The sequence below is a fragment of the Oryza sativa genome, chromosome 12 (genome assembly GCF_034140825.1).
Source record: "Oryza sativa Japonica Group chromosome 12, ASM3414082v1".
NCBI classification, from domain to species: domain Eukaryota; kingdom Viridiplantae; phylum Streptophyta; class Magnoliopsida; order Poales; family Poaceae; genus Oryza; species Oryza sativa.
In genome coordinates this window covers 11,787,396-11,811,316 of record NC_089046.1, presented here as the reverse complement: position 1 = coordinate 11,811,316, position 23,921 = coordinate 11,787,396, and the positions used below count along the sequence as shown (strand labels likewise).

The following is a 23,921-nucleotide window of genomic DNA, read 5'->3' as shown; positions in this document are numbered from 1 at the left end:
GTGAATCAGAAACTACGAAAAAGGAGAAACTCCGGGTGTGACAGTCTAGTTGACATTCGGCTTCGTCGTTCCCGAACGAATATTCCACGCCACATTAGCTTATGCCGCATCTACCTGAAGTCCGCGCGTCCAACTTTGGTCACGTGTTCCTCGGCCAAATCCAGGGCAAGCGGCGTGAGGAGCGAGCACTTGCGCACGTTGTGGAGGTCGTTACCTCGTTTCGTCGTTCCTGCGCTTGTCCTTGCCGTCCCGTGTGTACGAGTGAGCGATGTGACATCCTGGCCCAGGGTTTAATAGGATTAATAGAATACTCATACCAACAAGTTGCAACTTCTTTTTCTTGGCCTGGAGCAATTTCGGGATGGGTGACTGACCAGGAAATTCTTCCCCTGTGCACATGAGTGAGGACAAAGTGTGCAGAAAAGACTTGTGTTCGTCTGTGAGGGCAGTCTATATCCAAGAAAAGCTGCCAGATGTAAGTGGTCCCGGCCTGGGAGAGGCGGGACGTTACAAGCGAGTAGGCCCGCATTGTCGTCGAGTTCATCCCGCAGGAGAGAGGGAGTTCCAGCAAGCCGCTGCGTCATCCCCGAGCTCATCCCACAGGAGAGAGGGGGGATCCGGCGCCTCTCCGCCCGGGGTCACCGCCGCTTCGACCACCTCTCCGCCCGGGCGCCGCCACTTCGGTCGCCTCTCCCCGCACGCGGTGCCGAGCTCGTCGCTCGATTTCCGCCGACACCCCGACGGGGAAGGTGGAGGGATAGCCCGGCGGAGATGAGGAGGAAAAGTGGCGCCGACGGTGGGGTGGTAGGGAGAGAGGTGCACCGGTGGTGTGGTGGTAGGGAGAGAGCGCGCCGACGGTGGGGTGGTGTTGATGAAAAATCCACGCTCGGTTGATGGTGCCGGAAATGTATTGGCACGAACTAAGTCGACGAACACAACAGCCTAGGAGATCTGCTTAGCTCCAGTGCAGGTCCAAAAGTTGATGAGATGTGGGCGTGCCAGTCAGTTTGATCCTGCAACTGATAAGATATGCAAATAGTAGATCAATGAGCTGATCAAGCCGATGGAGTAATTCCAGCCGATGCCTATATTAGCCGGTGCCGATAGGGTTTTAAGCAATCGGCTGTATGTCGATGCCGATAGGGTTTTAAGCAATCGGTTGTATGTCCAATGCAGAGTCTGATACTTGAGTAAATAAATGATATAAAGACAATCAGCTGATGATAATGTAACAAAACAACAATATAATCTAGTAGAAACCAATCGGCTAATAATGATATGATAGAATAAGCACTGATCCGAAGGTTATAGCATACATCGGCTAGAGGTCCGATGTCATAAAATCCACGAGATTAGATAAATAGTGAAACCTCTGTTACGATCGGCTAACTCTAACTTGTATGTGTTAACAACGGAATTTGGCAGCAAATTCGGAGAAGAAGAAAGAAGATCAAAGCGGATTTGGTGTTGAATCTAACTGAATTCGAAGTTGGACTGTGGTTGTATTTCTTAACGACATTACTAGAAATATAATTCCTAGCAATAGCACAGAAATATTCATGGTATATTATGGTTACAGACCATATCCGCAAGCGCACGGATATACCATTGTAGCATTTTACCTAAAAGTATTCCAAGGGTATCGTATTTGTTTAATCCCATGGGAAGATTATAATAGAGAGAACCAAGCTAATATTTATATGTTACTTGTGATAATCAAAATCTAAGCAGGGGTTAATTCATTTCAAGGGTAGAGTGACACAAAGCAGAAGCACTCGATATTCTCATACATACTGATTCTAGGCTGAGTGGAAAAGAATAAGAAAATAATCATTTCCTATACTTCTAATATACATACATACAACTTTAGTCAATATTATCTACTATATAGTTATATAGCCAATACCCCCCTTACGATGCCCTCCTGGCGTTTCGAGAGACCACCCCTGGTTGCCGAGTTCCTTACGACAACCCTTCATTGCCATCCAAATGGGGCAAAATATGGAGGAGTACCCTCCACAGGAAAGTAACTTAGGATTATATACTAACATGGAGGAATACCCATACTGAGCTATCACCATCAGCGGCCCACCTCTACTGTTCTGCAGCATATAACCCCAAATAATAATATTCAATAGCCTAAGCACCTCGCTTATGCTACCAAATACTACTCTACTATCATCCTCATGAAATAAGCAAACATATAAATGAACATTATACCCACATAATTGCATCTCCTGAGTAAGCTAGCTAGACAAGTATATCTCGAATAATATATCGAAAAGTCGGTACCCAAATGATTAGAATGAAGCAAAGTATCGTAAATATATTGAAAAGAAAATTCTATAAATATTACATGTCTTACAAAAGAAGGAAAAGCTACTAGAGCCATACCCGAATTCTTCCGAAAACTCCGAGGACTGAAGACTCTATTCTATTTCTATTCCACTATATTGTAGAGACTAACTGAACTTGAGAGAATGTATGAGAAGCCCCTTGCTTGAGTATGTGGAAGAAGTAAGGAGGTGAAGGCCTTAAATAGCCTAGTAATGATGGTTATGGCAGTTGGAAATGTGCGGTAATACCCTCCAACCGCTGTAGGGAAGAAATCTAGACCGTCCAGCGCCAGCCCTGCATCAAACGGTTGCACGGCGGGTTCATGGGCTAGGCCAAACCAGCACAATCTTGGCTAGCGGCCTCCTCTTTTGCTCCTTTCTGTATACTTGTGAATTTTGGGCTGTTTTGGACGTGTCAATTTGGTGTTCTCAGCCCACTTGTTCGCAAGTCTCGGCTGGTGGCCTCCTCTTTTGCTCCTTTCTGTATACTTGTGAATTTTGGGCTGTTTTGGACGTGTCAATTTGGTGTTCTCAGCCCACTTGTCCGCAAGTCTGATTCTCGATAGCGTCTGATTGATCGATTGTATGTTTTGCTACTGATTCTCCTCCATTTTGTATTTATTCTCTTGAAGAGGTTAGAATCCTAGTGCTAGTGGAATATAACTTATTCTAACATAAATATGCATTGCGAGCATAACTAGTTATCTTTTATTTTGGTAATATTGACGGGCGCAACTGATCGATAATGACCGTCAACAGACTGCACATTGACTACTTTCATAATATTGTCTTAAATCAATCTATTGAACTCATAGATAGTATTACAGTCGATTGGGTATGTTTAGGGTTTATTATTCTTTGATATATCCAGTCCATAGCCGATTTGGTCTAACTCCGTCGGCTGATACGCTATCGATCGACTGATTCTGCTTTTATTCTTTCTTGCTGATTGTAGGATCAAATCAGCTGGCATTGACACACTCGAGCCTAGCTTTGGAACTGCACTGGAGTTAAGCAGATCTCCCAGGCCGTCGTGTTTTCACATCAACAGTATGTAATCCTTACAAGCCGATGCGACGTCTAGATACTTCATCGGCTGAAACTCTGATGAAACCCTTATTGGCAATCAAAAAGTATGCTAGAGATTATGGTTTTAAGTACGACTTAGTAGATTAAACTTAACTGATGCAGCACTAAGTATGAAAAGAAACACAATATCTAAACAATCAAGCCCTTGACTGATTTTCAGGGTGGTGGATGTCTAAGCTAATCTAATCTAGCAAGACGATTTAGCCGATACTAGCAGAAACCCTAAAGCAAGAAGCAACCGATAGAGCTAAATCGATATGCTAAGACTAGATTAATAGAGGCATATGATAAATTGGTGGGCGAATGCTACCATGCAACCAATGAGTATTTATATGACTCCTTGGGTTCTAATCAAACATTTAATTTATCTCTTCTTTAAGTCTTTAAGTCTTGAATGCATAAAGACTACAAATAGGAACAACTTATTTGGAAAAACTCAAATGTGAAATATGTCTAACTTTTGTGGATGGAGGGAGTAAAATTAAAGCCACTCCTAGAGCCACTTGCACTGTGATGAACCAGATTTTGGACCCGTAGCTTTAGCCTACATGGCACTCTAAGGCTCCTCAAAATAGTGTGATGAACTGTGAATGGCCTAAGGTTGTATTCGGCAGCTAGGTTGGCAACACATATCTCGCGTACGGAAAACGAAGCACTCCATTAGCGCGTGATTAATTAAGTATTCGCTATTTTTTTCAAAAAATAGATCAATATGATTTTTTAAGCAATTTTCCTATAGAAACTTTTTGCTAAAAACGTACCGTTTAACAGTTTGAAAAGCGTGCACGCGGAACATGAGGGATTATGGTAGTAACACATGGCGTCGACCTAAGGCCTGGTTTAGTTCCCCCAAAAAATTTTCCTAAGAGCATCACATCGAATCTTTGGACACATGCATTGAGCATTAAATATATATTTAAATAAAACTAATTGCACAGTTAGAGGGGAAATCGCGAGACGAATCTTTTGAGCCTAATTAGTCCATGATTAGCCATAGTGCTACAGTACCCACGTGTGCTAATGACGGATTAATTAGGCTCAAAAGATTCGTCTCGCGGTTTCTAGGTAAGTTATGAAATTAGTTTTGTCATTCGTGTCTGAAAACCCTTTCCGATATCCGGTCAAACATCTGATGTGACAACCAAAAATTTTCTTTTCGTGAACTAAGAGCGAGTACAATAACATGCTAAGAGCGAGTACAATAACATGCTATAAGTCAGCTGTAAGCACATGTGGAGTAGAGAAAAGAAGAGAGAGAGGAAAGCGGGCTACAGATTTATAGCAGGCGGCAGAATGGACTCCTAAGTCAACTGTAAGCACATGTGGAGGAGAGAAGAGAAGAGAGAGACGAAAACGGGCTACATATTTGTAGCAGACTGCAGAACGGACTCCAATACGTTGAGTGTGTATGAGAGGTGGGACTATATATTGATGATATAATATATATTTATAGTTAACTATTATATAAATAAGATATGATTAGCTATAGATAAATTGAAGCTAATAATTACCTATACTATTAAACTTTCTCCAAACAGGTCCGAATATATGATAAGTACGGTGGTCGCGCATGGGGCCGGTCAAACGGTCACGGGAACCCCGTCGGCCCGTCCACTCGTTCCTCCCCTCCCCTGTCAGTCTGCCACGACGGCACCACCCCGATCGTCTCGCCCCTCTTCTCGTTTCCACTCCACCCGTCCTCCTCGCAGCGCATCCTCCTCGCACGCGGTCCGAGGCCTACTCGCTCGCTTGCTTTTGAGCCCCAGATCCTCCTCCTCCCCTCCCTCCGTGCCTTCTCGAACAAACCGACGCGGCGACGCCTTCCGGGAGCGACCGCCACCTGTTCGGCGGATTGCCGTTGAGGAGGATCAATGACGTCGCTGCGGCCCCTCGAAACCTCGCTCTCCATAGGCGGCAGGCCGCGCCGTGGTCTCGTCCTCCCGCCGCCCGGAGTCGGTGCGGGTGTGCTGCTCCGCCGGGGAGCGATGGCGCTCCCTGGGCGGCGCGGCTTCGCGTGCCGCGGGAGATCCGCGGCCTCGGCGGCAGAGAGGTGATATCTTGTTCTTTTTTTCCTCCTCTCTCTTATGCTTTCATGAGGCTGCGTGCAATAAACCTGGTAGAGCGAAGCTCTGTGTGTTGGGGGCAGTTGTATTGTATAGTTTGTTCCGAGATGTCTTTCGTGTTGGATATTATCCATTGCAACTCTAGTTCTGTCAACATCGTACGATTGGAAATTGCTACTAATAAACTTGTGATACAGCCCAATAGAACAAGTTTATATGGAAACTAGTAAGCAACAACACAACAAGTCTACCTAATGTAACCAAGGGATCAATCAAAGAAATGCCAAATATTGGACCAACGTAGCGGTATATGAGAAAATAAAAGCATAATAAACTGAGATAGACTGCATTCGTTATTTGTTTACTTAAGTTATTATAGTTCCTTCAGGATCAATGAAACATGGTTACACTTGATTGCTATTTAAATTTTGAATGAGAGATAATGTAACGTAATTTCATTATCTAGACTTCTGTATACTAACTGACTATCTCCATATTCCTTGACAATCTGTCTGTCATTATTATTATTTTTCCACAATGGTGGTTTGCCTTTTCTTTTCTGGCTTCAAGTGATTAACTAAAATTGTGAACCTGAAAAGGTTCATTTTAAAGAGTTTTATTGCACACATTTACTTTCCAGTTTACAAACTTAAATTTTCTGGACAATTAATTGGTTACAGTTGCTATAATTTGACTGTACATTGTACAGAACAAAGGAGAAAAAGAGAAGAGATTCTTCAAAGCAGCCATTGGTGCATCTCCAGGTTTGTCTAGAGCACCAGGTTAAGTTTGGTGAGCATGTAGGCATTATCGGTTCCACAAAGGAGCTTGGTTCATGGGAGGAGCAGGTTGAACTGGAATGGACTACAAATGGTTGGGTCTGCCAGCTTAAGCTCCCTGGAGAAACACTTGTGGAGTTTAAATTTGTTATATTTTTGGTGGGAGGAAAAGATAAAATATGGGAAGATGGTAATAACCGTGTTGTTGAGCTGCCGAAGGATGGTAAGTTTGATATAGTATGCCACTGGAATAGAACAGAAGAGCCATTAGAACTTTTAGGAACACCAAAGTTTGAGTTGGTCGGAGAAGCTGAAAAGAATACTGGCGAGGATGCTTCAGCATCTGTAACTTTTGCACCTGAAAAAGTTCAAGATATTTCAGTTGTTGAGAATGGTGATCCAGCACCAGAGGCCGAGTCAAGCAAATTTGGTGGGCAATGGCAAGGAAGTAAAACTGTTTTCATGAGATCAAATGAGCATCTGAATAAGGAGGCTGATAGGATGTGGGATACAACTGGGCTTGATGGAATAGCACTGAAACTGGTGGAGGGCGATAAAGCATCCAGGAACTGGTGGCGGAAGGTTAGTTGCTTTATAGTTAATTCCTTTTCAAATGGGTCTTATATTCCATGTACTCCCTCCGTCCCAAAATATAAGGAGTTTTGGTTGGATGGAACACATCCTATGTCCATATTCTTAGTGTCCCATCCAACCAAAACTTCTTATATTTTAGGACGGAGGGAGTAGTTTTTACCATTTATTTATTTATTTACGTGCAGAAGTTCGATACTTATTTTTTATACCATTCCTGGATAGTACTTAGAAGTGTTTAATACTTTTAGGTACCAGTTGAGTGGATTGAAATAGTGTTACTATTTCCTGGCCTGGACCATCGGTTGAACAAGAAAAAACCAGGATCCTTAGCTTAAAAAACCAGGCAACAATATTTCATTCAGCCAATATGTGGGCCTAATGATGATCCAAACTTTTTGATGGCCCAGAACATTTGATGGTTAAATGTTTGATAAAATGTGACATAGACTGGGATCGAAACCTTGGCTGCTAGCTAGTGCATGCTAGCTAGAGCAGGAGGTGATGTTGGCTGGAAAGAACAGGAAAACAATAAGAAAAGTTGATACCAATATTTGAGAATTGAGATCCAAACCTTGGTTACTGCTTTTTCTGTTTTTGACATGGAATTGGAGAGAATATAACTGAGTAAAGGTGGTGCAGCGCCTATTTCTCTGATCGGTTCTGTCTCTTCAGGGTTTGAAATAAATATTTATGCCATGCTACGGAATATTTTGTGTAGCCACCATAAAGCCAGTATGTTTAAAGCTAGTTTGCAGTTTAGGAAAAAAATCTGCTTATCTTATGACAATGCAATACACCATTACAGTGCAGAATAGCTACCAACCCTCTTTGTCCTGAACTTTTTGTAATTTAGCACTTTCTGGTTTCTTGGGAAAACTAATTGCAGGAATGTACCCTTTGCTCAGATCCAGCCTCAAAGGCATTGAGCTATAATGCCTCAGTGCTGGTGAGCTCTTTCTGTGAGTTTGTCATGTTATCAGAGGTCAATGCCAATGCTTGGCACTGACCTCTGCACCACTCAAAAATGATGTGGAAGACATTACCTCACAACAAAACAATGCCAACAAAGTGGTAAGGGTTTTGCTTTTCATCCAAGAGAGCAAGGTTCAAACTGACGATATCTTTTTACGGACCTTTCTCCTATCAATCCTACATTTGTACTCCCCTAATTTTCATTGAAAAGTGAAAACCTACATATTTTATATGTAAATTCATCTTTATTCCTAAATGTGAAAATTATCAATTTGTAAGCTCTCTAGGATTGAATTTTGTCACACAATATAAGCATTTCTGGGGCACTGAGTTCATTGCATGAAAATCCATACATTTTCAGCTAGTCAGGTGCTTGGGAAGGGAATCTAAGCAATTCAAAATTTGACCATTGAGGTGACTGAAAGGGAATCTTTTTCATTAACCTTAGTATTTGCTAAGCAACCTCAAAATGCTTATATTTTGGGATGGGGGGAGTACTTTCTATTTATAGCTATAAAGTTAAATGTATTATATAATTTATGTTGACTATTATTCTCCCAATATTATTTTAAAACTACATGTTCCATTTTTTAACTTGAAACATATGAAATGATATATACTACATGTTCTGTTTTTTTACATGTAGTCCTCTTTATTTGTAGATATAAAGTTAAATGTTAGTATGTAATTTATGTTCCCAAATTTGTAAGACAACAATAAAATATATTGGAAAGGGAAAAAAAAAGTAAGAGCCAAGGGGTCCATTCCTGCAATTAGTTTTCTCAGGGATTTATTTGTGAAATAAGAATCTGAACAGGACTAAACTATAAACAGTTCAGCTCTTTCTCTGCGATATTGAGGCAGCGATTTTTCAGTCATCGCTGAAGGTAACTGAAGATGATCGTTTACAAAAAGGATAGCTGAAGATGAACTGCAGGCTTTGACCGGCTTATATTGCAGGGTATTAGCTGTCATTGTGCACTAATCCTATACTTAGAACTGGTCATAATAGTGTTATAAAACTGCAAACAAAATGCAGTAATCTTTTGGTTGTATGTTTTTTAGTTTGTAGTGCTGTTGCCGTCAGATCTTTCTGTGTTTCTTGCACCTCTACTGCGCACGAACAACTAAATGGTGCAGCAGCACAGACAAATATATCTACATACATCTATACAAATCAAGCCATAGTTGTACCCCCATGATTGTCAGTGGTTACTGAAATCTTTTCAAAAGTTCTGGCTATTTCATGAAAAATGTAATATCCTAGTAATGTAAATTAGCTTGCTCTCTACTTTAGTGCTTCCGTGTTGGTCTAGTTGGTTATGTTAGCAAACATATGTGTGGAGATTATGGGTTTGAATCTAATGAACAAATGCGAGCGGACAGAGGGGAGTCCCCCTTGTGCATTGAGAGTTAGGGCCGGTGTAGGTAGTTGTTTTGTAGGGAGGTATATTATAACCCTGTCTACCTAATTATTTATATTAATTTAATTCATATTTTCCTTTTCGCAGTTAGAGGTTGTTCGCGGGATATTGTCAGAATCTTTTGATGACCAGAGTCGTCTGGGGGCCCTTGTATACTCAGCTATTTATCTGAAGGTTTCTCCTTACAATTGTTTTATGTCAATGGTCCTATAAATCTAATTTTCCTCTCTAGGATTATATAATTTGGAGTTAATAAGACCGTATAACAGTTTATTCATAGCTTTCTTTGATTTTTTTTATATTTTATTTCAGTGGATTTATACAGGTCAGATATCGTGCTTTGAAGATGGTGGCCACCATCGGCCTAACAAACATGCTGAGATATCGAGGCAAATATTCCGTGAACTTGAAATGATGTATTATGGGAAAACCACATCAGCCAAGGTTAATTGCCCCTTTCATCGTAGTAACAAAATGTTACATCAGCATCAGCATTTTCAAGTATTGTGATTATAGTCAGATCACAATGCCTTTAATCAAGATGAACTACTACAATTTTGTTCCCTTAAAAAGTAGAGTGAATAGTGTCCACGACGTATTGTAGCAGGACTCTGCTGCTTTATTTTAGTGAGAGCTATTATTTTTTCCCCTTAATGCTCCACCCAATCATATCTATATAAGGATATCCTTTGATTAAGCAAGCAATATGAAATAATTAATCTAGTCTCTCATGTAATCATGTTCTTCGTCCCAATTGATAGCCTCCTTGACCTAAGATCCCTTATATTTCTCTGTGCTGTCCTTGGTCCCATTCGTATGGTAGTTATCCCAATTAACTGAGGCTAAGCACATGAAAATGGTCCAACTTTTATATAATTGCTATTAAATGATTGCTCTGCTAACTATGTAATGCTTGACTGTTAGTTAAATCTTCAGGTGGATATAGGAGTAGGGCAGCTAGGGCTAGAGCCCTACTCCTATGCCCAAATATTCATTGAAATTATACTTTAAAATTTGAAAAATGGAAGACAAAAGACAAATTTATGTAGATTATACTAGTTCAGCCCTACTCTCGAGCACATTCTGGCTCTGCCAGACTAACATTTGGGAAAAGGTATATCTATTATTTGCCAACTTCCAATTATGTTTGTGCAGGATGTTCTCGTGATTCGCAAAATTCATCCCTTTTTACCTTCATTTAAGTCAGAGTTTACAGCCTCTGTCCCTCTAACACGAATTCGTGATATTGCTCACCGGAATGACATCCCACATGATCTCAAGGTGGTGATCCCTTTCTGCAGTTTTGAACAATCTCTTCATTGGATTACTTTACTTAGTTTGATCTTTTCATGTCGACAGCAAGAAATCAAGCATACTATACAAAACAAACTTCATCGTAATGCTGGACCTGAGGATCTTATTGCTACAGAAGTCATGCTTGCTAGGATTACTAAGACCCCTGGAGAATACAGTGAAACATTTGTTGAACAATTCACGATATTTTATAGCGAACTAAAAGATTTCTTCAATGCTGGCAGGTTATCTAATTTACAATTTTCCATTTTCCTACTTCCATAGATATAAGTTTTCTGTTTGCTGAAAAAGCTAACAAAATTGTCACTCTCTTTTTGAACTTATCTATCCTACTGTGTACTAAAACATCCTTATGCCAGTTATAGCTTTCCAATTCATGACTACTTATAACTAGAAGCAGTGGTAATTTTACGGTGATAGAGATAGACAGATGGTAGTCCCCCATCGACCCATGAATTCACACAAAGAAAGATAAATCAAGGTCTTAACTTGTGAAAAACACCAGACTGGTGCTGCTAGTATATGCACATATTTCTTGCAATAATGCTGGTATTAAGAATTTAATATATTTATTCAGGGCACCAGTGAAGGTAAGGCTGTGTTCTTTTGGAAGGGTTGGGAACCCTTCCGGCCTTCCCCTCTGGCACACAAAACAGAGCGGTGGATTAGCACATTATTAATTAAGTATTAGCTAAAAAAATTGAAAAATAGATTAATGTGATTTTTTAAAGCAACTTTTATATAGAATTTTTTTTGTAGAAAACACACCATTTAGTAATTTGGAAGCGTGCGTAAAACGAGGGAGTAGAAGTTGAGAAAGGGGATAAAAGAACACACCCTTAGGCTGTGTTCGAACCTGAGGATTTGTAACTCATTCATCCCGCATGGAAAACGAGGTAGCTCATTAGTGCATGGTTAATTAAGTATTAGCTAAAAAAACTTGAAGAATGAATTAATATGATTTTTTTAAAACAACTTTCCTATAGAAATTTTCTGGAAAAAAATGCACCGTTTAGTAGTTCGGGAAGCGTGCACTCGTAAAACAAGGGAGTAGAAGATGGGAATTTGTAGTTCTGAACGAGCCTTATAATGCATTCAACTTCAACGCAGTGACATGGAATGAAATAAGGAATTAAACTTTCAATTTATATTGTCAATTCTGGGTTTCATGTAATTGTTCACCAGGGTTAGAACTTCTAAGTTCTAGTCAGGCAACAGACATGCTTAGGAGGCCGTGTGCTGCCTAATGCCTATGTGGCTGCCCTTTTAGATGTACACTAGAATAAAAAAAAAAAGTTGCCATGTACTGCTAACCTGCAATCAAACCTTAAGAAGTAATAACAGATTACTACAAAATAAATTTATAAAACAAAATTGAAAAAAAGCAGATGTTTAGTGTGTTAGATATTCAAATGCCTGTTGGTCATATAGTGTCCATGTAAATATAAATTGTCTAACCTGATTACCGATTTCACAGCCTATTTGAGCAACTGGAGTCCATCAAGGAATCTCTGAACGAGTCAGGCTTAGAAGTTCTCTCATCCTTTGTGGAAACCAAAAGGGTAAACTTTGCTGAAACCAGTTAATTTTTCTTTATATGTATGATCATCAATTAATTATCTCCTTATTTCCTTTGCATTGGAGTTGCGGATAATGCTCTACCAGGGATCACTCTCAATCAGACACTTCTGTGCTCTGGTTACCTAACATAACATAATCAAATAAACTTATAAATACGAATTTATGTCACCTTGCATTGCACTATGTCCTTGTTATTTCTATGTTTTGACAGTTGATACCGACATTTGTTACTTTCTGGTATTTCAATAGAGGAACAAGTAGTACTGGTCTGGCATCATTGCTTATCATTGTCATGCCTAACTCATATTCCTTTCGTGTTTATCTTCCTTTTCAGAGTTTGGACCAAGTGGATCATGCAGAAGATTTGGATAAAAATGATACCATTCAAATTTTGATGACTACCTTGCAATCATTATCTTCTCTAAGATCGGTTCTAATGAAGGGCCTTGAAAGTGGCCTTAGAAATGATGCGCCTGATAATGCTATAGCAATGCGACAAAAGGTTATCTTGTCTAACATAATTGATAAGTGGTTGAAATTGGCTGCATATATCACAAGCGATACTTGATTACGTTTTGCAGTGGCGCCTTTGTGAAATTAGTCTTGAGGATTATTCATTTGTTCTGTTAAGCAGGTAACTGTCCTAGTTTCAACTAAGTGATTTTAATTGGTGCTTTCTCACAAACCTTATGAAATTGTACTTTTGAATTGCCTTTTCTTTCCATTCTGAAATGTTAGTTTCGCCCTTCATTTGTCTTACTAGTCAATAGTCGTCACTTTTTGAGATTTTATGTTCTTTGTTGATTAGTTTGTATGCACTTGTAAAATGCATCAGTGCTCTCTAAAAAAGCACATACCTTTCCAAACTAGTGGGCAATCGAAAATTTATTGACACTAACATGCCATAATCAATCTTTAAATAAAGTATTTACTTTGGGTATATATGAAGTGGGGGCTGCTCTGGTGAAAACTGATGGCTGCATGAATTGCAATTTTTTCTTGATTATGTCAGAACATAAATTTGATTGCATACTAGATTTCTCTTTTTGATCCAGAAGGACCATATTGGATTAAGTAAACAAATTGCTAGGGGTTTGATAGAAACGTTGTATGGTTACTGTATTAGTTTGAGTTATCCCAATAAGATCAACTAATTTACCACTAGAATTCTGCAATGAGAAACCAAGAATTGCTTGAAGCCTCTCTATCATGATAGGAAAAAGTCATTGGATAGATGTGGACGAGTGCCCTACCTCTTTTTGACCCCTGTTTCAAGCTTATCTATATCATGTGGTGTGGAGTCTTGTTGAATACAAATATTAAAGGAAAATACTGACGAATATGGATAAAAAGTGAATGTAGAGGTTGCACTCTCATGTGATGTAGTCATCTTTAGTGAAGCCATATTATCTATGTGCATATATAGAGTGGATATTGATCTATTCGAGGGCATGCAGAGTCATAATTGTTAGGTGAATCTAATGCTTAGGCATCAAATTTGTTAAATAAAACCAGCAGCTTACTCATGTGTACAAACAATAGATTGTAGGCAACTGTTGTCATAGGTAGTGGGCCGAGAGGTGGAGGTCCTAGTGAGCCGATGGGTTGAGGCCCTAGGGATCAGTTCCATCATCCTATGGTAGCTCAGTTGGATAGAGTTGGTTGGATAGGATTAGACTGGGTCTTTCCCTCCATCTTATCCATCTATATAAGGATGGATTGTATCGTCATTTGGAATTTTGGATTAAGCGATGAATCAGTCTCTCCCAACCTAAGTCCCTCTCTCATCCCTAGCAGCCGTCACCATCCTCCCGGCGGTGTTTACCCCTATGAACCCTAACCCATAACAACTGATGTCTGAACACTAGAAATGTTTGTAGGCTGCTGGGCTAATAAGTTTCCTTTGACAAGATAGAAGTCAGGATAGAGTTTTCCTGCTCTAGGATCAGTAGTAATCAGAGACCTGCAGAGATTGCAAGCAGCTGTAGTATATGTTGGTTTTGGAGCAGAATCGACTGAAACATGTTCTCTATAATTGGTAGTAATGCAAGCTAGCAGAAGTAGCTATTGTAGCAAACTGAAAACACCTTCAGTCCATCACCTACTTGTGTGTGTGTGTGTGTGAAGTGAGAAGAACAGTGTATTTCACTTGTTCGACTTTTGCAACAGTGAACTAATTTCCTTTGTGCTTTAGTGAAAAGATAGACTTTGCAGTCTGTTTTTCCAAATAATGCTAATGCATTGCATTGATTAAAATGGTATCAATTTTTGCTGACTTATTTGTTATGATTTATAGGTTAATTCACTCCATGACTCTATGTTATCATTTATAGCTTCAAAATAAAATCGTAGCTAGGCAAACTTATATTACTCTTGGCGGTATCAGTGAGCTTATGTACTTTGCTCTGGTACTATAACAGATTCATCAATACTCTTGAAGCCTTAGGTGGATCAGCTTCACTTGCAAAGGATGTAGCTAGAAATACTACTCTATGGGATACTACTCTTGATGCCCTTGTCATTGGCATCAATCAAGTTAGCTTTTCAGGTTGGAAAACAGATGAATGTATTGCCATAGGGAATGAGATTCTTTCCTGGAAGCAAAAAGGTCTATCTGAAAGTGAAGGTGCTGTTTCTTCTTTAATATCTATCTATTTTATATGCCCATGCCTAAATACCTTTATTGTAGTCAAGACTCAGAAATACCCTGACTGTTTCTTGTCATGTGTGAAGGTTGTGAAGATGGGAAATATATTTGGTCACTAAGACTTAAAGCTACACTGGACAGAGCACGGAGATTAACGGAAGAGTACTCTGAAGCACTTCTTTCTATATTCCCTGAAAAAGTAATGGTGAGTGTATTAAACGAAGCTAGAGGACCTTAACTCCATTAATGAAAAAAAATGTTCAATGGTATACAACTATGTTCATATTGTTTGACGTAGGCTTAGTTTGCTGTTATCATGGTATGGTTTGCTCTTTTCAAAACAGAAACCATTGTGTAATATTACTGCTTGGTAAGTCAGGTTATAGTTAGATAAATCATTTTTTTCCCCATTTCTTGTCACATTTCATCTTAAATGGTCTGAAAAAAATAAACCCATTCGCAACTTGATTAAGAAAAAGAGTAGCTAGATGGACACGGGAAATTAATAGCATTTTAACTGCTAAACTGAACGAGATTATCACAACCTGCTTCAGACTCAAACCAAACCTTCGTATGGAAAATTCCTTAATGCCATATAAATTTTCCTGTCCTAGATATGCCACTGAAATTTCGATTATTTATTTGTCACTGCTTTAGTCTAACAAGATAAAATCGGTAGCCTACAAGAGGTTTTAATCCTTGCCTGAAAATGTGACTGTTGACCAACTGGTGTTAAATCTTGGTGTGAGAGGTGGGAAATGCCAAATTTACCCTTGCTTTGCAAGTGAGGGAAGTCTCGTATTCCTGTTCTGTCACCATGTTAGGTTTATTACTCGCATTTACGCCATTGTATTAAAACTAACACATGTTGCAGAAATTTGTTAAAAATATCACATAGAAAATAAGAGTTTAAGACAAGTTTGTGCTCTGTTTGCACTCATGAAAATCACATCTTACTTCTTCATGTTCTGCTGCAAGTATGCATATATCCTGATCAGCATGCACAACTGTATGCATGCAGTTAAATGAAACAAATATGAAGATACAATGTTGTCAATATTATTATCCAACAAACTTAAACGCATAGTATAATAAGCTGCTGAGTACAACCTGTTGGTGTGGTTGACTGCCATTATGGCAACACACATCCGCCACCCCAAACCCACTCAGCTCAAACACCTGTGTTGTGTGAGCTAAATCCTGGATACTGCCCACCACCTCTGCCCTTCTCCTTTCTACTGGTTGTGTTGTCCATCACCTGAGAAGGATAGAAGCTAAGATGGAATAACATGGTGAATGGATGCCTAGGGTTATTGTCAATCCATTTTCACATGTTGAGTAAAGCAAGGGTAGGACTGCCATGTCGGAACAATTGTTGGCACGTCAGCTGAGCTGATCCCGCAACATTGACAATGATTGCAATTTCAGGCATGAATTAAAAAGCAGTGGTAAAACTGGAAGAACCAAAATTTCAGGGGCATATCTGGGATCAGACATTTTCAGTGGCATGTAAGCATGGAAAATTGGTTCATGGACAACTTTACTCAGATGGTCGTTCCTAAAGATTTACATTTTTTTTGTGATATTTGACCATACAAGTTTTGCACTCAGACTTTTTGTCTTGTTTGGTTATGTTTCAAACTTAGATTCTGTGTGGCTGTCTTGTTAATAGGTTATTGGGAAAGCCCTTGGAATACCAGATAACAGTGTGAGAACTTACACAGAGGCAGAAATTCGTGCTGGGTAATCCTTTTCTGTACAGAGTCTGGAAATTGTGGTTTTCTGGAGCTGTAATCAATCTAATTATTCTGAACCTAACTTTTTATATATGTCTAGCATTGTTTTTCAGGTATCTAAACTATGCACAGTACTTCAGAAAGCAATTCGAGAAGTACTTGGATCAACTGGCTGGGATGTTCTTGTTCCTGGAGTGGCCCATGGAACTCTGATGCGGGTATTTTCTGTAACTAAGCAGCAGACTTTCTTGCATTGAACTTCCTTCTGTTTGCATTGCCTTGTTTCCTGAGTTGCCACCATAATCCTAATATGAAATTTTGTGCATATCCATTGACACAGCCCAGGGACTGATTGGGGTAATTTGGCAAGGTAGGTGGCTTTGCCCTCAGTTCTCTCTGGTAGAGAGAGAGAGAGAGAGAGGAAGGAGGGGGGGGGAGGAGGGAGGGAGGGAGGGCGAGTACTGATTGGGGTAATTTGGCAAGGTAGGTTGCTTTGCCCTCAGTTCTCTCTGGTCAAGGGGGAGAGAGAGAGAGACCTCAATTTTTTTTTCCTTGTAGTGTTGCTGCAGTAGGAAACACTCCTTGACATCTTCTGTTGCACCAACCTGATTACTTACAATAGAGCAAGGGAACCTTAGCTTAGGGCACTTCAGACAGGAAGTGCAATATCATGACCATAAATGTGTGGTTTTATGGACAAAGACATGTTTGTATATATGTTTTCTTCTCCCAAATATTCATCATCCTAGCTTATAGTCTCCTAGTCCTTTCCACTCCATCTATCACAGTCCACCCTTCCTCTGTGCATTATTCTCTGAAGTTTTATTACACATTTGGAATTTTGGGTGGACGTCACATGTTTTGGGAGGAGTATAAGACTCATTTAGCATTAACCAAGATCTTTATCCTTGTCAGAGTGGCATTCTGAGTAGAATTTTATTTTCCTGTGACAGGCAAGTAACTAGATCTAGGTTTTTGGTGCCTTCAATTTTCATTAGTGACATATAGAAATTTCTACTGTTTCCATTTTTCTACTCTCTAGGTTCTTGTTTTCTGTTGGAGATAGTACATGTTTATTTGTTTCATAAACATGCATGTAAATTATTGTATGCTTCATTTCTAATTAAATTAGATCAGCTTGGGCCAGTGCCTTGCAAGAGACATTTCCTTCAGGTTACTAAATAAGGAATGGTTATAATATCCTCAGTCCAACTAGAAGTTTTTCCTGGGCCTGAGTTATTATCTGGTCTGATTGTCTATGTTTTGTGGAAACGATTTCTTTATTCAGGTGGAAAGAATTCTTCCTGGATCATTACCTTCATCTGTCAAAGAACCTGTGGTTCTAATTGTAGATAAGGCTGATGGAGATGAAGAGGTACTTTGGGAGCGCCAAGTTCTTATTTGCTGATCTTATCACCCCCATAACTGATAAACCATGGTTTTGCTCATTATTTGATAGGTCAAAGCTGCTGGGGATAATATAGTTGGTGTTATTCTTCTTCAGGAACTACCTCACCTTTCACATCTTGGTGTTAGAGCTCGTCAAGTTAGTCTTACTACACTCATTTCCTTTTACTTATGATGGTGCCGTTTCTGAAAGCTACTTTTGATATATTTACAGGAGAATGTTGTATTTGTAACTTGTGAATATGATGACACAGTTACAGATGTGTATTTGCTTGAGGGAAAATATATCAGGTCATGTTCTGTTCTAATGATTTGTTCTCATCGGAAATGTTATTTCTTTTGCTTTGATCTTTTGAAGTTTCTGTTTTATTTGTTCAAGTGACAAATATGCCCATGATTCTTCCTGTGTGTTGTGCAAATATTAATATGAGAGACGATTAAGTGACAACTATGACCTTGTTTGCGACTTTAGATTTGTATGTGGTGTACACTTTAAAATTGCTCTGCTAGAAATTTTGAATCGTTGATTGAATAACAGGCTGAAATTTTAATCTCGACTTGTGTGGTTGAATGTTTTCAGTATCTTGTTAAAAGTTTCGAATATCTAGTTGTGCTATTTAAACCAGCTAACTCATAAATGCTTTATATCATGATGTAATCCATATCTTTATCTCCACTATTATAAAAATTGATAGCATTTCTGCCAGAAATTTTGGTCCGTCACCTCCGTAGCTGTGCTGGTCTCAAACACAACTCAATCGCTGGGAGATGCCCTTACACTGTGTGAGGGAGCCTCACTCCTCCCTGCCCCCACATGGCTGGCTCCTCAGCTGGCCATGACCCACCAAGGCCGATGAGCCTACTTCCGTAAGCCAAGATCTCATCACCTCTCCCATGCATGATGTGGTGAATAGTTCCACAGGAACAGTAGCCTAAGCAGACAAAGCACATATGATGTCCCTTGTGATTTGAAAATTTGATTTCTTCTCCTATTCTCTTTCCATTTCTCTAGATATTTTCTTCTCGTTTTTTGCCACTTATAAAAATCGACTTACACCCATCACATCAATCGTGATGTAAGGTGTTTGTTTGCCAATGTGTTTTGGCTCTTCTCTTAGCGTAATACCGGTAGCAAGGTTAACTCCAAGCCTCCTACGTATCAATAGTCCAAACAACCATATTGGGAATAGATTCTTCACAAGCTGACCCATGTTAGTCAACACAGGCACCACCGCACCACTACATCAAAGCATTGCACTTCGTAACTTCAAAACTAAATACCATTCACAAATGATAACAATTTTTCATTGTAATTCATCAACCAAGCACACATGTCTTGTGATGACGACTACCATGTACATGCATTATTGATACTTCATTTTTTTTCACTTCTTTTGAAATTGTTTTCTCCGATGGCAATGCATGGGCATTTTGCTAGTAATCTTTATAGAAAAATATGACAGTAGGGAATCATGAGTTGTACGATCTACAGGTTTTGTAGATAATAGAAGTATAATTTCTGGTTACTGTGCCAACTGCGAGCCTAGTGGGTGAAGGACTGCACCACTGCAACGTTGGTGCTTCCTCCAAAGAAGGATAACTTGCAGCCTCTCCAACTAGGGATGCGCATATCCATTTCATTGTGGGCCAATGGTGCTTCCCTCCCTGCTAACTACATAAGATGTCATGACTCTCCAACTTACTGAGTTGTGCCAAAAGGAACGAATGGGGATAGAAAAGGTGCAGGAATAAAGTGTAGAAGAATATTCCAGCACACGCCATGAATTAGGCTTTATTCTTGGATAATAAGCATAAACTAAATCTAAGAGAAATATCACTTCCAAAAATGGCCTCAGTTTTTATTTAAATCAGATTGAACTTTGAACTCTGAATTTTCATCTACCATTGTAACAGACTTGCGATTTAAAATTCACTTGTGTATTTGGGTTAGCAAATTCCATAGATGCTTTCTCGTCCTTAATGAGAATTAATTGGCCTTGTTCTCTCAACAGTATATCTCTAGGACTTCTCTTTTCCCTTTTGGTGGACTGAAATTAACTTAGTTTCTTACAGATTAGAAGCATCATCCATCAATGTCAATCTCTCAATAGTTTCAGAAAAAAATGACAATGCTGTCTCTACAGAACCAAATAGTACAGGGAATCCATTTCAACAGAAACTCCAAAATGAATTCTCTCTACCATCGGATATCGAGATGCCACTGCAAATGTCTAAGGTGATGCTTCATTTCTTATCTTTGATAGGGATCATCCAGAAAGATGCATCCTGCATTCTTGTTGCAGTTGCTCTTACTTATTTTTCATTCCGTGGGCATTGCCACAGCAAAAAAGCAAATCAGGAGTGAATGGTAGTTTTGCTGCTCTTGAGCTTTCAGAAGCTTCAGTGGAATCAGCTGGTGCAAAAGCTGCTGCATGCAGAACTCTTTCTGTTCTTGCTTCATTGTCTAATAAAGGTATCAAGTTTTCATTTAAATTTTTTTTTGTCTAAGTTCTTTTGCAAATGGAACTTTACAAGGTTTGCAAGATATCGAGGGACTTTAAGTTTAAACAAGTATTTAAATAAGCTCCAATTATTATCAATGGGGAAGTCGAAAGTTTTGAACAGAAAATACTAGGATATATTACACTGCACGATTTTGTATGTAATCAAAGTATAAGGTAAACAATTCTGTGCATAATTTGGTGGATCATCCAAGTGCACGTATCATTGTATTTTCTTTATTAAAAAAAACAGTTTGCCAAGACAGTTAAAATGTAGTGCTATCCATGGTAAGTTGGTAACTGATGGAAAGTGTACATATGGTTCACAGGAAAACAATTGTAGTGACTCTAGTACAGGGTTGATATTATAGAGTTGTTTACTGCTAATGTTTGTTGAATGGAAAACTTCTAGGTGATAAATTCATAAGAGAAGACTTCTAATTATTATTTTCTGATATTTTTTTTACTGCTGTGTAGTCTATAGTGATCAAGGAGTTCCAGCAGCCTTTAGAGTCCCTTCTGGTGCTGTGATACCATTTGGATCAATGGAGGATGCGCTCAAGAAAAGTGGATCACTGGAATCCTTTACAAGCCTTCTAGAAAAGATTGAAACAGCCAAAGTCGAAAATGGTGAAGTTGATAGCCTGGCGTTGGAGCTACAAGCAATAATTTCACATCTTTCCCCACCGGAGGAGACTATTATATTTCTCAAAAGAATCTTCCCACAGGATGTCCGGTTGATTGTTAGATCTAGTGCTAATGTGGAGGATTTGGCTGGTATGTCAGCTGCTGGTCTCTATGATTCAATTCCCAATGTCAGTCTCATGGACCCATGTGCCTTTGGAGCTGCGGTTGGGAAGGTTTGGGCTTCTTTATACACAAGGAGAGCCATCCTAAGCCGTCGAGCCGCTGGTGTTTATCAGAGAGACGCGACAATGGCTGTTCTTGTCCAAGAAATACTGCAGCCAGATCTCTCCTTCGTGCTTCATACTGTTTGCCCCGCTGACCATGACCCCAAGGTTGTCCAGGCTGAGGTCGCCCCTGGGCTGGGTGAAACGCTTGCTTCAGGAACCCGTGGCACCCCGTGGAGGCTGTCATGTAACAAATTCGATGGAAAAGTTGCCACTCTTGCCTTTTCAAATTTCAGTGAGGAGATGGTGGTGCACAACTCTGGTCCTGCCAATGGAGAAGTAATTCGTCTTACTGTTGATTACAGCAAGAAGCCATTGTCGGTTGATACAACCTTTAGGAAGCAGTTTGGTCAGCGACTGGCTGCGATTGGCCAGTATCTGGAGCAGAAGTTCGGGAGTGCACAGGATGTGGAAGGTTGCCTGGTTGGGAAAGATATTTTTATAGTGCAAAGCAGGCCACAGCCATAGCATGGATGTGCGCCAATATCAGTATGGTTAGGTAAATAAAGTTTGCCGCATGGATCGACTGTTGTAATGCGAATAGCCTTCACGCAAAACTCGAAGGGTTGTCATTAGTGTTTCTTTACTATTTTTTTTGGAAGCAAGGGGAAAAAATAATGCCTAAATTCTAAAGGAAATAGAAGTTTAAGGCCTAACTAATTCAAATCTTTCATGCCATGGCCTGAGAATGCTAATATTAGCACAAATCGTATGGAAATGTAACTAGTATTCAAACAACTAGATCTCGTACGGCTTGTTGGAAAATCCGTTGTAATTGATGTAGAATTTGGCATAACATGTAATAACTACAATGCGATGTTTGTTACTGTACACTTCAAACCATCTTACTGCATATTCACAAATCTATTATTATATTATTATGCGTACAATAAAATCACCATTAGAATTATATATTACTGTAGTAATATGAGACAACACCATTGTTTAGTTCCTATGAGTAGGAGCTACCACCACGTTATTGATTGATTTTAATACAACTAACCTTTACTCACACGTTACTGTGCCAATTGTATTATGTGTTACTTGAGACCTGTAGTACCATCATGAAATCAATATAGTAACAATATAACTCGTGTGCAGTAACAGCGTAAATATATCTACTTTGTAATAATATCTTTCCTTTGAACTGCTTTAGCTGTTACCGACCCACGCCCTAGCCCGTATGCATCGTCCTCTGTCCTGTTCCAGAGACTGTGCCTTCTCCCCAATATTGATATCCTCTTCCTATGCATCTCGATCCTGATCCCTAGGGGTAGGCGTTTGGTTTTCCTAGTTTAACCGGTTCGGTTTTTGTGGGGACACGGGATAAAATTAGGTGTCCCACGAATACGTAACCTCCTATGCATCTCGATCCTGATCCCTAGGGGTGGGCTTTCGGTTTTCCTAATTTAATCGGTTCGGTTTTTGTGGGGACACCAGATAAAGTTAAGGTGCCCCACGAATACATAACCTCCTAGGAAGTTCAGTTACGCATGAAATGATATAAAATCATAAACTTTGATATATGATCATTCCATATATTACCCATAAAACCTTATAAACAAATAAACAGTCCAACTCCACCACAGGAACTGCCTGAGCATAGAATGACCTAGAAATCATAATCGTCCCACTCTAACGAGTCACGGGATCTCCACGAGCATCTTTCTCCTCATGATCTGAACCCATTTATGAGTACAAAAGGTACTCAGCAAAACATGCTTATAATAACATAATAAAATGCAATATAAGAAGTTGAAAGGTTTAAACCCAAACCTTATCAGTTATTTCATAGGGTCTGTCCTAATACACATTTAATATAAGCAACATAATTAAACATTTAATTTAAACAATATTAATAAGCATAAAATATACTACCTCTGTCCCAAAATATAAGAAACTAGGACCAAATGGAACGTTGATACGTTGTATTAGGAAATATCTCATCCAGTCCTAGGTTCTTATATTTTGGAATGGAGGGAGTAATTGTTTCTAATAACTTAAACAGAACATGAGCTAATAACAAAATTAACCAAATTAATTATTAGCCAATTAGTTTAACTTGTGCTCATAATCTGGAATCCACCCATAGACACAACTCCATTAACCGGGAGCACAACGCATTCAAATACTCTATGACTCTGCAACGTCTACCTAGCTTTTTACCCACACGATACCCACAGCAGACCAGGCTAAAAAGTAACAAGGTGTAATATTGCTCCACATCTCTCTTTTTTCTGCCTAGTAAGTTAAAGGACGCTTGGGTCATTGCTCGGAGTGATCCGGCCCCAAGTGTGTACCAACTTACCTCCGCATCCACTTAACATTGTTCGTTACTCGATGGGCAACTGAGAACTTCTTCGGCCCATAGGGCAGTTCTGAACTCTTAGATGAACCTTTAATGCCATCAGCTTCCTATTTCTAGTCAGATACCTTGAATGCTTCTTTTGAACCATGGGTCGATGACTCCAACATTACTTGATATCTCTATGCTGACCGGCCTAGATACAACCTCTTTCATCAACATCGTAAGTTTGAGAACAAAGTGCAACTATAAGTTGGACACC

General features: G+C 39.5%; 1 protein-coding gene across 1 annotated transcript; it reads left to right on the top strand.

Annotated features, from left to right (window-relative positions):
* Window positions 1-5,213: 5,213 nt before the first annotated feature.
* Window positions 5,214-22,226, top strand: LOC4352028 (phosphoglucan, water dikinase, chloroplastic-like). Its single transcript, NM_001423463.1, has 19 exons — window positions 5,214-5,475; window positions 6,198-6,849; window positions 9,345-9,431; window positions 9,570-9,701; window positions 10,413-10,538; window positions 10,617-10,795; window positions 12,049-12,133; window positions 12,487-12,654; window positions 12,734-12,786; window positions 14,573-14,778; window positions 14,886-15,004; window positions 16,472-16,542; window positions 16,636-16,753; window positions 17,824-17,910; window positions 17,995-18,081; window positions 18,157-18,233; window positions 20,016-20,178; window positions 20,286-20,415; window positions 20,921-22,226. Exons 1-19 carry the CDS (start codon window positions 5,297-5,299, stop codon window positions 21,820-21,822), a joined length of 3,621 nt encoding a protein of 1,206 aa, NP_001410392.1. The 5' UTR covers window positions 5,214-5,296; the 3' UTR covers window positions 21,823-22,226.
* Window positions 22,227-23,921: the final 1,695 nt, after the last annotated feature.